The sequence below is a fragment of the Drosophila innubila genome (genome assembly GCF_004354385.1).
Source record: "Drosophila innubila isolate TH190305 chromosome 3R unlocalized genomic scaffold, UK_Dinn_1.0 2_E_3R, whole genome shotgun sequence".
Taxonomy (NCBI): Eukaryota; Metazoa; Arthropoda; class Insecta; order Diptera; family Drosophilidae; genus Drosophila; species Drosophila innubila.
In genome coordinates, this window is record NW_022995380.1 from 4,905,125 (window position 1) to 4,919,743 (window position 14,619).

Sequence of the window (14,619 nt, forward strand, 5' to 3'; positions counted from 1 at the left end):
GCATCATAATATTTAATCAGAATGCCGCGCTTCAAAATTTAAAAAGAAAAAATGTATAAGATTATTATTAATTGGAGCTGCGGTTGTTGTATTTTTGTTTTACTTTTGCTGGTTGCTTTTTAGTTAACACTATAAGCTATGGTTTTAATAATAGTATCTATAGAATATTTAGTACAACATATGAATGGTTTTTGTTTTATATATATTTTTTGTTTGTTTTTTTTACAAGTGTTTCGCTTTAATAAATTAAATAGTTTTTAAATTATATAACAAAAAAGAAAGTGAAATGTTCATAAGCTATGAATATATAAAATTGATCACTGTTGTTGTTGTATTTGCATTGATCTCAATACATTTCATTTTTCTCAAAAGATCATGTTGTTTGTTGTTGTTGTTAAATAAATAATAACAAATTCACTTAATTTGAAATAATTATGAATGTTTAATAAATTTATCTTATTTATTGGCAACAAATTGAAATGCCGCATATCGAATCTGTTTTACGGGATTCGATTTAAACTTTTCTTTTTTGTTATATAGAGCAAAAATGTCTACTACACACACAACTACATATTGTTTTTTGTTTTGCTTTCTTTTATTATTAATTATGACTGTTCGATCTTAGTCACAGTTCTTGAATTCCGAGCGCGGCCAAATCGACTGATAAATCTGATGGTTTTTTGGGATTTTTTTTTTGCTGTTGTCTCTCTTGAACAGTTTAATCTATCAGTTAATTGTCCCCGTCTATATTTAATGAATTTTTGTACTTTTTTTGGTTTTTTTTGTTTTGTTAATTTTTTTTCTCTCTGTTTCATTTTACAGTTTTGTGGTTTATGTGTTCGTGGGTCCATCGTTTTTATTTTTATTCTTTAAGTTTTAAGGTGTTTTACAAAACAAACATGGAGAACATAAAAATTATTTAAACTTATTTAAATTGGGATATAGAAGATTTAGTTTAAGATATTCTTTTTTTTGTTGCTTTTTGATTGTTTAAGTGGTTTTTTGAATTTTTTTTCCAAGCGCAACCGACAAAAAATTGCTGTTTCGTTCCGTACGCCTGTGTTGGGTCGTCATCAATTCTCTAATCGTGTTTCTTTCACTGATCGCAAAAATGGTCCGGAACGACATCAATCTTTTGTATGATGGTCCGCAGCATTCTGGTTTATATATATATTTTTTTTTGAATTTTTTTTCATTTGTTATTTTTTTTTTAACGTATTTTTCTTGTCTTGCCGCAAATTAAATTGAAAAAATTATTTTGCCTGTCGCCTAACGCAACGAAGCGCTGGCTGACTTCGCATTTTTCATAGTTTCTTAAATGGTAGAACCAGCGTAAATAATATATATGCATATGCTAAACGAATTATGATGCACTTTAGCAAAATATATACACACGTCCACCCATTACACACACACTCTCATTTCTCTCTTAATCTTTCTCTTATCGACTTGTGGGGCAGTTACTCAATTTGGTGTTGTCGTTGTTCTCATTGTTGTTGCTGTTGCCAATCGATGGGCTCCCATGGAGCCGAGGATATGTCTGATGTTTGGTTTCCAAATGCTGCAATTGTTGCTGCTACCACAGATGTGTTGTAAAGTGTGTAAATGGATGATTCCTGTTGTCTGCTCTCTGCTGCTGTTCAATCAATCTTGCCCCACCCATTGTTGTCATTTCGGGGGCTGCTTTGCTTGGATGCTGCTTACTTGCTGCTGGGTACTACTAACATTGTTCGAAAATTGGAATAATGGGTGAAGTTGGCCAATCCTCTTCCTCCTCAGAGCTAATACTCTCGGTTCTGCAAATAGAAAAAGAACAATAACAAATTAAACACCATTATTATCAATCAAATGCCATTTCAATTCCATTTCAAGTTGAAGGTCGTCATCGTTCAAGTTGCCTATCAAATTGATCAGCTGATTTGAAAATATATATATTATACAACAGAAAAACAACCTTTGCACAACTGCAATACGGGTCCCTCCCCTCCACCAACACACTTGTGAAAGTCACAAGGTGCATTGAACTCAACAGTTTATGACTAATTTGAAGGCATCAAGTTTGAGATAAGTTAACATCGACTACAACAAAAGGCAATCAAATCAACCACAAATTATTGTTGCATTGAAAACTTAATACCCTTTGCCAAAAGTCGAGAATAATATATACAGTATGTAGGTATGTACATATGTATTTGTGTGGTGTTTATATCATTTTCGGTTTAGCGAACTTTGCTCTCAGTTGAGGCGAATTGAAGGTCAAGTTTAATTGAAATAATCAACTATTTGCGCTTGTTTTTACTTTATAGAAAAACAAGGAACTGCTTTATTTCCTTTATATAAAGATTGTAGTATGATTGCATATTTGGTAGAGAAAGTGTCAAGGTCTTGCCATGATATTTAAGCAATGTCAATGAAATTAAGGAAAAGTGTCAGACGAGCAACCCACGCGCCACAATTGACGCACTTAGGCGACAGAAATTCTCAATATGTATATTATCAAATATTTTTGTGACAGCCCTCGTATATATATATATATATATATATATATATATATGTATTTGTGTGGCACACTCCTCCCACCTTGTTGCTCTCTGATAAGATTGTTGTCGAAAAACATATATGTACGCACACTCGTCGACAAAACAAAGCAATATAAATACAAAAAAAAACATCACGCATAGATGTATGTGTGTCTCACAGTCTAACTGTGTATTTGTTGTTGTTGTTATTATTGTTGTCAGACCACTTTTGGCAAATGCTTCGAGTTAGGCAGGCCAAACCAGCCAGACATCCAGTGGGTCTCATGATTTTCTATGCCTCTTTGGTTGTCGTTGTTATTGTTGTTGTTTTTGCTGTTGTTGATCGTTAGCTGTTGTTGTGTTGTGATAATGAAATCGCGTATGTATTCTAGAAACTTGTTTACGCCAAACTCGACAGTCGACACATACACACGCCTACATACTACAAAATCGTCCAAAGAGTCGACATAATAGTGCTAAAAATAATTTACGAACCCTGCGCGCCTCTTTTTCAATAACAAAAAACAAAAATGGTATAGAAACTTAGATAACTAACGGGCTTTTCATCAGATTGGGAAATTTTTAGTTTCCTTAGGGACTGCTTTATACAGGACATATGTTATGTGTATCTAGCTCGTGAAGTCCTTGAGATCAAGGTGTTCATACAGACGGACATGGCTATATCTACTAGATTGTTGATGCAGCTTAAGGTTATGCCTTTAGGCACATATTCCTTTCGGTAAACCCATTGAATATGGTCTAAAGCAGCATTCCCTTCTTACAACTCTCTCAATATATATTATAATAAGTTAATATGCATTATCACTTACCTTGAACGCAGGCCATCGTCTAGAGCATTTGATATACCCTCCTCGATGGTGGGTAAATCGGATGAAAAGCGATTGGTCGGGCGCAGGACGCGCAGCGTGCGACTGGAGAGTTTCCAGACAAGCCGCTGCTTGTAGGGCGCCTTGTTCTGTCCGTTGTAATGGGACAGAATGCCCGAGACAATGCTAAAACCGCAGGTGAAAACGCGATCGGGAATCTGCAAGCAAGAATTCAATTAGATATAGACATATTATGTAGAATGTAAAATTGTTATGCCAATTGCTTACCCTCATGTATTGCTGCAGGAAGAGTATGTACTCAAAGACATGCTTAAGTTCGGGACTGCCGCGTGTGTACGATTCCTTGATGTGGAAATCAAGATGCAGGCAGATGAGCACTAATGCCAGAGTCGCGGGTGTAATGACCGTTGTCTTCACATCGCACAGCAATATCTCTAAGCGATTCTCCAGCTCCTCGAGCTTGATCAGCTGCTGGTAGAACTTGAAGAAATCACCGCCAATCTCCTTCGCCAAATTGCGGAAGAGTGCGTAATAGATGCGCAGGTAGCTCACTGATGTGATGGGGGCATGTCCCATCTGTACGCCCAGTTTGTTGGCGATAACGCCGGCCATTCGTTCCAGATCGCCAGCGGTACAACCACACTGCAAATAATCAATGTATGGCCATCAATTAATGCTTTACTGTGTGTATGTTTGTGGTGTAACTTACCTGAGATATTGTAACCAGATCGTCGGCAGGTATGGGCTTCAAGTCCAGCTGCTTGATGGCCAAATGGAAGGAGGCAACGCTCATGCAGGCCATATGCTTCGGCTTGACGGCCATGCGATCCAGGAAACGATCCACCAGGCTCATGGCTGAGAACAGGACATCGGATGGCAGCTCATACCACATCTTCAAGCAACGCAGCACATACGCCGATCCATCGCGTCCACCTGCTGTCACCTCACGCTGTAGATGGCAGAATATACTTATTGTTAGACAGTCCATTGGCAAAATCAAATTAACAATAGAACTCTTTCATAATTCTTTTTATTAGGTTATTATTGGAAATAGGAAATTTAGATAAATTTGAAACTTACCCTAGACTCCTTGGGCAGTAGCAGTACAGTATGATATTTGTCCTGCAATGCGTCGTACTCCTTAAGCGTCTCGTAGAGTTCATCTGAGGAGAATGCATTTAATTGTTCCTCCAGTTTCTTAATTGCTGCTGGCACCACACTTTCCGCTTCAGTTTCCAGTGTCTGCTGTAGTGTTTGTTGTTGTTCGTACTTTTGATATTCCAAGCCAGCAGCACCCGGTGTCCCATACCGACCCTCGTCCACAATCCTCATCCAATCAGTCGGCATCTCCGTATTGTGATCGCCGATGCCATTGCTTGCCATTGATTTGCCTCCAATTAACGCTGCTGCTGCCGCTGCCTGAGCCGATGTTGATGGTTGCTCATCATCGACCAGGATGGCATTAATGCTAATAGCATCCATGTTATTGTTGTTGTTATTAATGTTGCTGGCAACGTTGCTTATATTGGTGTTGTTGTTGGGCAAATCAAGACCTGGCATTCCCGACGACGACATCAACATCGATGACCTCTGCTGCATCAACTGCTGCTGCTGCTGCCGCACCGCCTGCGCTTGCACCTGCTCTTCCAGCTCCAGCTGCTGTTGCAATTGGCAATACAATCGAACCTGCTCCTGTTGCTCCTGTTCGTATTGTTGTTGTTGATATTGCTCGTATTGCTGCTGCTGTTCGAGTTGTTGTTGCTGGTGCTGGTGCTGTTGCTGGTGCTGATATTGTTGCTGTTGTTGTCTGTGGTATTGCTCTTCTTGGGTTAGAGTATTATCCAAACCACTATCAACGACGGCGTATTCGGCGGCAGCAGAGTAGCGTACAGGGACAGACATTGTGAGGGCTGGCCTAGTACCTGTTATATTGATATATGGCAAGGATTTGATTTGGTTTCAAGTTTCAAGAAAAACGCAATGAAATTTCTCGTTGCGTCTTAGGCCACAAATACTCTTTGTCCCTTATTGAAATTGTTTGATATATGATTTTATTTTCAGCAAAGCCCAAAACGAAATTTCAAGCCAACTTTTATATATGTATGGTTTGTTGCCAAGATATCAGCGAGATCACAAAAATGCAATTAAGTGTTCTCTCAATCTGTAGCTCGAAATCAAGACCGAAATGCAACGCTTCAGGGATTATTTAAACAAATGAATGCTTTTGTAATATTATCAATCCACTGTTAGCGCAATTGCAACCGAAAATAAACCAATCTGTTTGCTACTTGTGGTGCACACACTGGTCTAAAGAACCCAGAGCCGAAGAAATTGAAAATTGAGTAAAGTTTTAGAATTAAGTGGAAATGTATTGCTCTGTCGATGGCTCAAAAAACCTTAATGCTATTCTTTCAACAATTTGCAAACAGTTAAACAAACAAAACGCCCTCAACAATGAATAAATATAAATAAATATATTAAATGACAATTGTTTGCAGTGTACAACGACACGACGATGACTACGTTTATATACGATATATCTAGATCTATATCTTTTATATATTTCGTGTCGATCAGTCAGTCAAAACGTACGCTGATCAAATATAATATAATGATTATATGTTTATAATGTATAATTTCAATCGTCAAAATGGTTTATTATGTGTTCGCTCAATGCTTGTTACGATAATAAACTCAAGACGTTAAAACTTTTTACAGTGTATGTGATTGCTCGCTTTTGGAGCTATCGATTTCTCTTGAATAGATTTCCCGTTGAGAGTGGAAAAACCTTTGTTGCTAAAATGTAAAACTTACGCGCTGCAAAAATGGCGCAATTAAATAAAAAAAATTGTTAATAAATCAATATAAAAAATAAGAGTGTTGTAAAATTTGTATATATATTTTTGTGAAGTACATAAATGTCAAATGATGTTAATTAACGTTGAAATATTTAAATTTCCATTATTTTTGTTAATATTTTGTTATTTTGTAATTTATTTTAACTGTATTCAATACGTTGAACAACCTTTATGGCAGATGAAAACTGCACTGAGGGAAATCACAGTGCCTTTGCCTCTGCCACCTGCACAGTGTGGCAAATGTTTGTAATAATACCCGTTGACATTGGTATACATTTTATTTATTTCTTGACCTCAAAAATCTGAAATTGTTCACATTTTTATTCAAATCACAATCATGTCACAAGGCTATGGGATGGGGCGGGGGGCAAGGGGAGGCGATCGTTGCCTCAAGGCGAGCAACGTAAATAGACTGTTTTTTGTGTGTTTATGTCACACACAAAATATACTACAAATTGACAGACAATTGTTTATCGAATTTACTTCCCTTCAATTATCGATTAAAAACTATGATTACGGATTTGCAGAGAAAATAAGAAAAGAACAACACTAAAACAAAAGCTCACTGAGCGCACTTGAGTAAACAGAGTGGCCGCCATCTTGTTCCAATTCAACGTTCGCCATCCAGCTAATAATACGCACACAAACACAGACACACACACAAGTACACCCAAGCAAACATAAACAAGAGCATCGGAGAGAGATTGAGAGAGATAACAACAGCAACAAGCATCAGAGGAGCTTTCTCTGGATGCTAGCAAATGATGGAGGAGAATAGTCAAAACAAAATGTTAAATAATCTAAGCAGAGCTGATAAATGACATAAAAGCAACCACAAAAATGAAGCAACTTGAGAGTGTGGCAAGATTATTTCCAGTTGCTCTACAATTGAAAAATGGGATATTGTCGACTATTTATAGAGAAGACTATTTAAATTGTAAACATATGTTTGTGTTCCTGGTGCCAAACGATTTAAGCAACTTCAAGTGTTAACAATGTGTTTAATAGCAGTTGCCATTAGCCTGCTTCATGGCTAGATTAAAAAACCCGTTCACAAGGCTAAAAATAACCCAAAACTTACTTAAAAATTCCAAAAAAGGTATTTATTTTCAAGTTCATTTTAAGTTTTTCAACCCGTTTTAAATGTGAATCAGGTATACTTTTATTTAGAATGAGTTGACTTTCGCCAGCCAAAAAACCGCACCTTAATCATCTCTTCAACTTAATATGAGTACAACATAATATGAATCAGCTAACCAATGAATGTGACGCAGAATATGAAAAGTTTTTATTTAAAAAACAGACGAATCATACTTATTTTTTTACTTCCGTTCGCAAAGCAAAACAAAGAAACTAACCAATTGGTTTTGAGCCATTTCAACTCAAGGTCGTCCACCCACAAAACTAGTTTTCAAGTCTGAGAGCATGACGTTGCATTTAATGAGTTTGAAATCTCACAAAAGCGCCAAACTAACGGCACCGCGAGCACAGGTCAAAGTTTAACTCTACGCTTTGGCGAACATGAAACTTTACAAAGCGTAACAAAAAAAAAAAAGAAAGAGAGTGAGGATGAGAACTGAACTCAAAACTTGAATTGCCTTATGACAGCTTAAGACACTCATACCAACGCAAGATGTATGTACTTATGTGTGTGTGCGTTGCTAGTAGGTTTGTTTACTGTAAATGTAGTGAGAACTCACAGTATTATTTATATTATGTTATGTGGCCTTCTGGGCAAACACAGAGAAATCGTTCTATTGATCTCGTTCAAGGCTCATTACATACAAACTTGTGTAAATAGATAAATATGTAAATATTAATAGTATGTATGTATTTTCCAATTCGATTCAACAATTTCTAAAACGAATTTTTTTTTAGTATTTGCTTTTTTCGGTTTCTCAAATATTTTCAAAAGCAACAAAAATATTATTACGCGCTCTGCTGACGCAAAGCACGTACACACTGATATGTGTGTATGTGTATGAGTGTGTGTATGTGTAGTTGTTTTTATTTATACACGAGCTATACCTAGGCTGCTTTTGTTGTTGTTGTTGTTGGCATTTGTCGTTTACTGTCCGCCAACCACTTGGCCAACATTTGCGAGCGCTTGTAAAAAATTTTCACTTTTTGCCTATTTTCGTAACTTTTAAACGAAGACGGACAAGATGGGCGGCTAAGGTAGGCGTGGCCACCTGCTCAGGTGTGAAATATCTACATATTTGTGCACGTACAGTGGCTCACAGCTGATTTGACTCCCTGTATATTTATCTATGGTATGTTTTTAGTGCTTAAATTTGAAACAATATATTTTTAAAAATAAAATGAAAATATTTTGATTAAATTGAAAATTAAATGTCAATATATTTTCTTCCTATTAAAATATAAATTTAATATTATTATTATTATTTATTATGTAAAAGTTGTGGATGAAATAAGCTGAGAGCCACTGTACATAAATATGCATACACATGCACTCTCACGCATTTACATATGCATATGTATGTACTTATGCCTAAGTAAAGTTTTAAAAGCATTTAATAAAGAGAAATAGGGAGAGAGTAAGTAGTAATAAGCACATAAACATAAAACGAAAGCGAATTATGTCCGCGTCCGTTTGTCTTTGTTATTTTAATAAAGTGCACAACAGAATCAAAACAAATCAAAACAAAAGCAGCAACTTAAAAGCTTGCTAAATATTTTCGTCATTTTTATTTGCGTCGTTGATATTTCATTAAAACATACGCACAGACGCAAGAGCAAACGGGATGGCGATAGTTGCAATGTTACCTCCACGAGAGAGACGGCATTTGTTATTGACAGTGTTGTTGTTGTTTTATTTTATGCTTTTCAACGGTTTATTCATTTATCAGCGCTTAATTGATGGATGGCCTGTGTACTGAAAGCTGCTGAAGGTCAGCAAATGACAGTCACTTGTACATACATAGCTCGGTTGAAGCTACTGCTCAAAGGCAGATCTCACCGAAAAAGTTTTCGAGAGAGTTAACTGGATGCAGTTGGAATTGCATCAGCCAAAAGTAAAGAAACAACAACAGTAAATGTGAAATCTTTGCGTTGCTTGCGTCACGTCACGTAGCAAACGTAGAAACAGGTACACAAAGTGGAACCAAAAGCTGACACTTTGCATCGCTTAGAAAACCCAAGTCAACTCATTCGTGTGGCACTGTGAAACCCATTCCCATATTGGATACGATACGCAACCCTTGGGCTTAAAATAACAAAAATGTTCGTAACGACTTTAGCTTTGATGAAATTATCACTTGAAATTGTGCAACGAACTGTTTAAGGGCGGCCAGTTCCAGTTCAAGCAACCCCCACTAATAAAATCCACTGATAATATGTATTTACATTCATACATACATCACAGCACAACACCCAGGAAGCCACACAGCCGTCGCACTGTGGGACATTAGGGCATACAATCGTGGAAAAAAAAACATGTTTAGGTTGTATGCAATTGCAAAATTAATATATCAAAGTCGACTGACTTTTTAGTGGTTAAACAATATTGTTTAAAAAATAAAATAAGATATAAATGTATATTACGGACAAAATTAAATTGATTTCTTTTAATTTTACGTGTATAATATGTACACTGTGTATACAGTTATTTCAAAGCTTAAGAAGTTTACTAGCAAATTATTATTTTTAAATTTATAAAATATCTACATACATTGGTCTGATTTTTGTAAAACAAATTCGGGCATTGTCCCACTGTGCGTCGTCAAAATTTTTTTCAACCCCACTTGCATACACAACACAAACGCCTAGTTATGTACATGTATGTATGTATGTATGTTAGTATCCATGACAGCGCTAAGTGCGAAACGCACAGAGAACGGAAACAAGAAAAGGTCGCTGGAAGAGCGCAGTCGCAGCAGCTGCCTGTGGCATGCGCCCTGCAACATAATTTATTACATTTTCAAGTGAACAAAACAAATGATTTTTTTTTTGTTTACTGTCTATTCTTATTCATACATAAATGCATAAACAAAAAAAGACAAATTTTAAACAAATCTAAGCCGCCAAACGTCCGTTATTTAGTCAGCCGTGGGGCATTGTACTCTTGTTTCTATTCCCATTTCTCTCATTCTCAATTTCAGAGCATTTAAAAATTGAATCAAAATCATGCGATGAACTTTGCATTTCAGTAGTTTTTCCTTTTCTACTCATTCTTCCAGTTCCGTGCCCAATTCGCTATCAACAACATACATACATACATCTGTATGTATTGCCGTCTAAGGCCCGTCTCGATTATCTGTCAATGGACTCGTTCGTATTCAATGTATTTGCATTTCTATTATCGCTCGAATTATTCAGCAAATTGTAAAATAAAAAAACACTTGAAGTGCTTAAATCTAGTTTTCATTATCGTGAGGGGAAAATGAGAAATGCATGCAAGAATTTGTCATGATGGTCGTAAGTGTTTTCCATTTTGAAAATCTACTTTACGGTCAGCTGTACGAATAATGTAGATAAGAGACGGGAAATAGACGTAAATAAAGCGAACTTTGCTTTTCAGTTTTTCATATGGTTACGTAGATACATTACAAGCAAACGCCCACCGGATACCACACTTAGATAACAGACATTACGACATTACGTTATCAATGGCCAACAATGACTTATAAGCTTTCCCTTATCAATCGTTTTATGTAGCATTCCATGACGTTTACTGCGATAAGCAAATCGATCTTATCGATCTTAACTCATTGTCATTCCAGTCTAAGTTACACTTCCAGTACACACGTTCCACTTCCAATCCCAAAGAAAAAACAACAATAGGATGGAGAGGCGGCAGCTGTTGCAGCGTTGCCAGGTCGTTTTTCGCTATCAGCTGCAGCAGCAGCAGCTGCTCAGCCATTGGAATGTGTCAGCACCTCTCAATTGAATTAGAGACCCACCTTTGGAAAGAAACAACAAAAAAACAGAAATAGCTACAACAATCCAAAAAAGGGGTGGACTGTCCAAAAGTCGCTTTGGCTTGGCACGAGCTGTCAGCCATTGTGGCAGCTCGGGAGCAACTCGGATTACCGCCACAGGGGAGGGTTGCAAAGTTTTCTCAACATGACACTAGATTAACTTTCGCTGTTCGCTTTATAAAAATGCTTATTGAGCTCATTTGCGTTGCAGGGTTGCCAAGTAGACAAAAGCTGCGCTCATCGCTTTTCGGGTATGCGTCACTTTTGACAAACAGCTGTCCCCTAAGTATTTTATTTCTCTAAAGTTTGGGGTTTTGTTTTAAGGGACTCGAATTTCACTTTCGTCTGACGCGACAGTTGTCGAAAATTTGCAGACAGTAACGAGATATTTTAAGTCTTGACTACTAGCCAAAGATACAGGTAGACACAATGGACAAGAGTGCATCACTACAAGTGAAATCTCGATAGAGACTTCAAAATGTGAAACGGATTGACGGGTAATTTTTGGGGAGGATGAGCGCAAGTCAAGTCAAGGCAAGATCAAGATGGCTGCTCTCTCTCGCGCTCTCTCTTATTTTTACAATAGATGAATTATGTTTACGCACACACAGGCGTATATAAATGACCCGAGGAAGCAACAATGAAAACACACAAAAATGCGCGCCAACGCCTCGTAGTCAACTACAACAACAGCAATAAAGACGCTAAGGAAGATGGCCAAAGCAAAAGTTGAAGTCTTTATATGAAGAAACAAACAAAAACAACGGGTATCCAAATGAAAAATCACCCACGAAAAACACACACACACATTCAAATAAGTATGTGTGGAGGTTATCAAAAATTAAAAGAGGCATATAAAATAATTTGTATACAAAAAAAAAAAACTACAAATATTGCATTATTATATGCTAGCTGCTTGTGGTTTTTACATACAACAACAAATTGAAATCAACAAATATGACCCAGAAAGCAAAATACGCTGAAGGTGAAATCAAGCAGAGAGGCAAAAACTAAATTGAGAGAAGAGTCATTTAAACTCTTGCAACGAGATATAATATTATCTCTACATAATGTAGTCTAGTTTTAAAACAGTTAGGAAAACTTGTTAAAATTTTGGGGTATTTAAATATTACCTACAACGAGTATAAATACATTTTCAATTGGCTGACGCAATTTGAAGCTCGCACTCACACTATGAAAAATACAAAGCGAAAATCCAAATGGGAACACGAACATAACTCACACATTCAAAACTCTTTGTTTGCGCTCTGTGAGTGTATGTGTTTCGAGAGAGGGCCAGAGAGCGAGAAAGAGAAGAACGCTTTGGAAATGAAACACTGTCAGTGTTGGAGCTTGCTTTGTGCGTTGAAAAAAAAAATAAAAAGAAGACAATGAAAAAACAATTAAAGTCAAACTATTTAGAATATTGGGCTGAATAAATAGACTTTTAGCGTCCAGGTCACAAAAATTGAAAAAAAAATTATATAGCACAGCAAGTGATGAGTATAATTGTTTGAGTAACTGTACTGCTGGAGTACCAGCATAGTTTCTCTCCCCATTACCCCATAAAAAACAGCTCCACTCCTACCCACACACACACACACAAAAAAAAAAAAACACATACATAAACAGACGTTTGCATTCATGAGCGCACACATATACATGCAAAACAAAATGTTCAAACAGCTGGGAAACGAATTGAGAAGTGAAACAAACACGTAAATTGTTTCTACATTTTTTCTTTTTTCTGCATTCAAACAAATGCTTACACAATATGTATATACATATGCAATGTATATAAACATGTATCCTTTTCTATATATCAATACAATCAATTTAATAGTGGACAAATATCAAGGCCTTTTTTCTGCACGCAATAAAAATTTTCATTAATTTATAATGTATGTGCTTACGTTTTTACAGCCATTTTGTTGTTTTATATGTTGCGCAGGAATGTTGAGATGATTTTTTTAGTTGAGAATCTTGGTGAAATTTATTTATTGCACTTGAAAAATAAGTGTAGTTGTTGTTGTTGTGTTCGATTGGTTCTTTGTTAGAATGGCTACACTAAGTATATTTAACTAATTTGTACTGCAAATTGTATCACAGTGATCTTGTTGTTGTTGTCGTCAAAGTCTTTTGTTTAAGCCAACATTTTCTCTTCTTTTCTTTGCACACAGTTCGTGGATCGATTTTTCCCACACACCAGTTTAAAAGTGGTAGGTTTTTCCCATCAGCTGCACATCTTATATGTTGTTGTTATTGTTAACTTTGCTAGGCTACTTATTTATATGTACATTGACTTTGCATGTAGGTGCTATATTTTTAAATTTAAATTCAAATTATAAAAATTTCTATGCAAACACACACATATACAAATTACACACGCACACACTCTGTTACAGTCCAAACGGTACTTTGCTTTGTTGCTTCCAAATGTAAACTGACGATTAAATCGAAAGAGAAGAACAGACGATTCAAAAGTAATATGAAAATGTTGCCAGCAACATAGGTTGAGAGTAGAGACAGCAAATGTTGCGCAGCTTATGTTGACATGCTAGTTTCGACATGATATCGATATCGCCCGACCACCACAATCTGGTGCATAATTTGAATAATTATTTTTAAAATTAATTTATCAAAAAATTCGACAAAATTCTGACAAAAACTCTGCAACATTTATAAAATGCTAGTTTCAAAATTAGATAATTTTTTTTCAAAAGTATCTTTTTGATAAATGGTCCTCCTTTTTAAAAGGACCTTTATCATCAAAAGGATCTTTCTGTGGCGACACCTTTCGCTTGTTTTACGAAGCATTTGAGTTACACACACACAACACACACACACACGCTGCTGTTGCCAAGTGATTTATTTTTTGAATGAACGAAGCGGGGGCGGGGTGAACGGTGGTTCAGTATTTCACATATAGCGCAATGCACTTGTATGTGTGCTTCCAGAAGCAGCAACAGCTCCATTTATGGCAATTAAATGTTAAGCAATTGAAATACATTTGTGACTATGAACTGACATTTTCAATTGTTAATTTCAATTACATTTGTACTTTCGTGGCAACGTTCATTTAAAAGAATACTTAAAAAGTAATAACCTTTTACTATTTCGTCACACACACATACACACACATTCTTATTGGAAGAAACGCGTGGCGCACGGCAATGGAAAGACACAAAACTTTCTCAGCTAATTGTACCATCAAAAGGTCGTTTTTCGTATTGAATAACAGTTAATAACAATGGTAATATGATAATTAAACACATTTCATATAACTTACCCGGATGCCTCTGCGATTTGATCAGTATTTGGCTTCTTTTTTCTGAACTGCGTCACAACCAAAATATATGAAATATCTAAATGAAGTGCGCTAGAGATGGTAAGGGTAAGGACCAGGGCCATTTTCAGAGTTGCTCTGGCGATAATCGAGAGAGTGTGACCAATA

General features: G+C 36.4%; 1 protein-coding gene across 3 annotated transcripts; it reads right to left on the reverse strand.

Annotated features, from left to right (window-relative positions):
• Window positions 1–684: 684 nt before the first annotated feature.
• LOC117792677 (cyclin G) lies at window positions 685–14,570 on the reverse strand. Of its 3 annotated transcripts, XM_034632898.1 has the most exons (7): window positions 14,455–14,535; window positions 8,159–8,161; window positions 4,448–5,289; window positions 4,077–4,316; window positions 3,635–4,009; window positions 3,350–3,564; window positions 685–1,796 (listed from the first exon to the last, which is right to left on the reverse strand). In XM_034632898.1, the coding sequence occupies exons 3-7, from the start codon at window positions 5,267–5,269 to the stop codon at window positions 1,721–1,723; spliced, it is 1,728 nt and encodes a 575-aa protein (XP_034488789.1). In that variant the 5' UTR covers window positions 5,270–5,289; window positions 8,159–8,161; window positions 14,455–14,535; the 3' UTR covers window positions 685–1,720. The 3 variants fall into 3 exon arrangements, with proteins under 3 accessions (XP_034488789.1, XP_034488787.1, XP_034488788.1); XM_034632896.1 differs by lacking the exon at window positions 8,159–8,161 and having other exon boundaries at window positions 14,455–14,570; XM_034632897.1 differs by lacking the exons at window positions 8,159–8,161; window positions 14,455–14,535 and adding an exon at window positions 13,079–13,606.
• Between the last annotated feature and the right edge of the window lie 49 nt (window positions 14,571–14,619).

Bases quoted from the DNA above. Each gene is read 5' to 3' on its own strand.
- LOC117792677 (XM_034632896.1), bottom strand. From the start codon at position 5,269: ATGTCTGTCCCTGTACGCTACTCTGCTGCCGCCGAATACGCCGTCGTT. The intron at 4,010-4,076 runs GTAAGTTACACC...GATTATTTGCAG, and splicing joins ATCTGGTTACAATATCTCAG to TGTGGTTGTACCGCTGGCGA. The intron at 3,565-3,634 runs GTAAGCAATTGG...TCTTGCTTGCAG, and splicing joins TCCTGCAGCAATACATGAGG to ATTCCCGATCGCGTTTTCAC.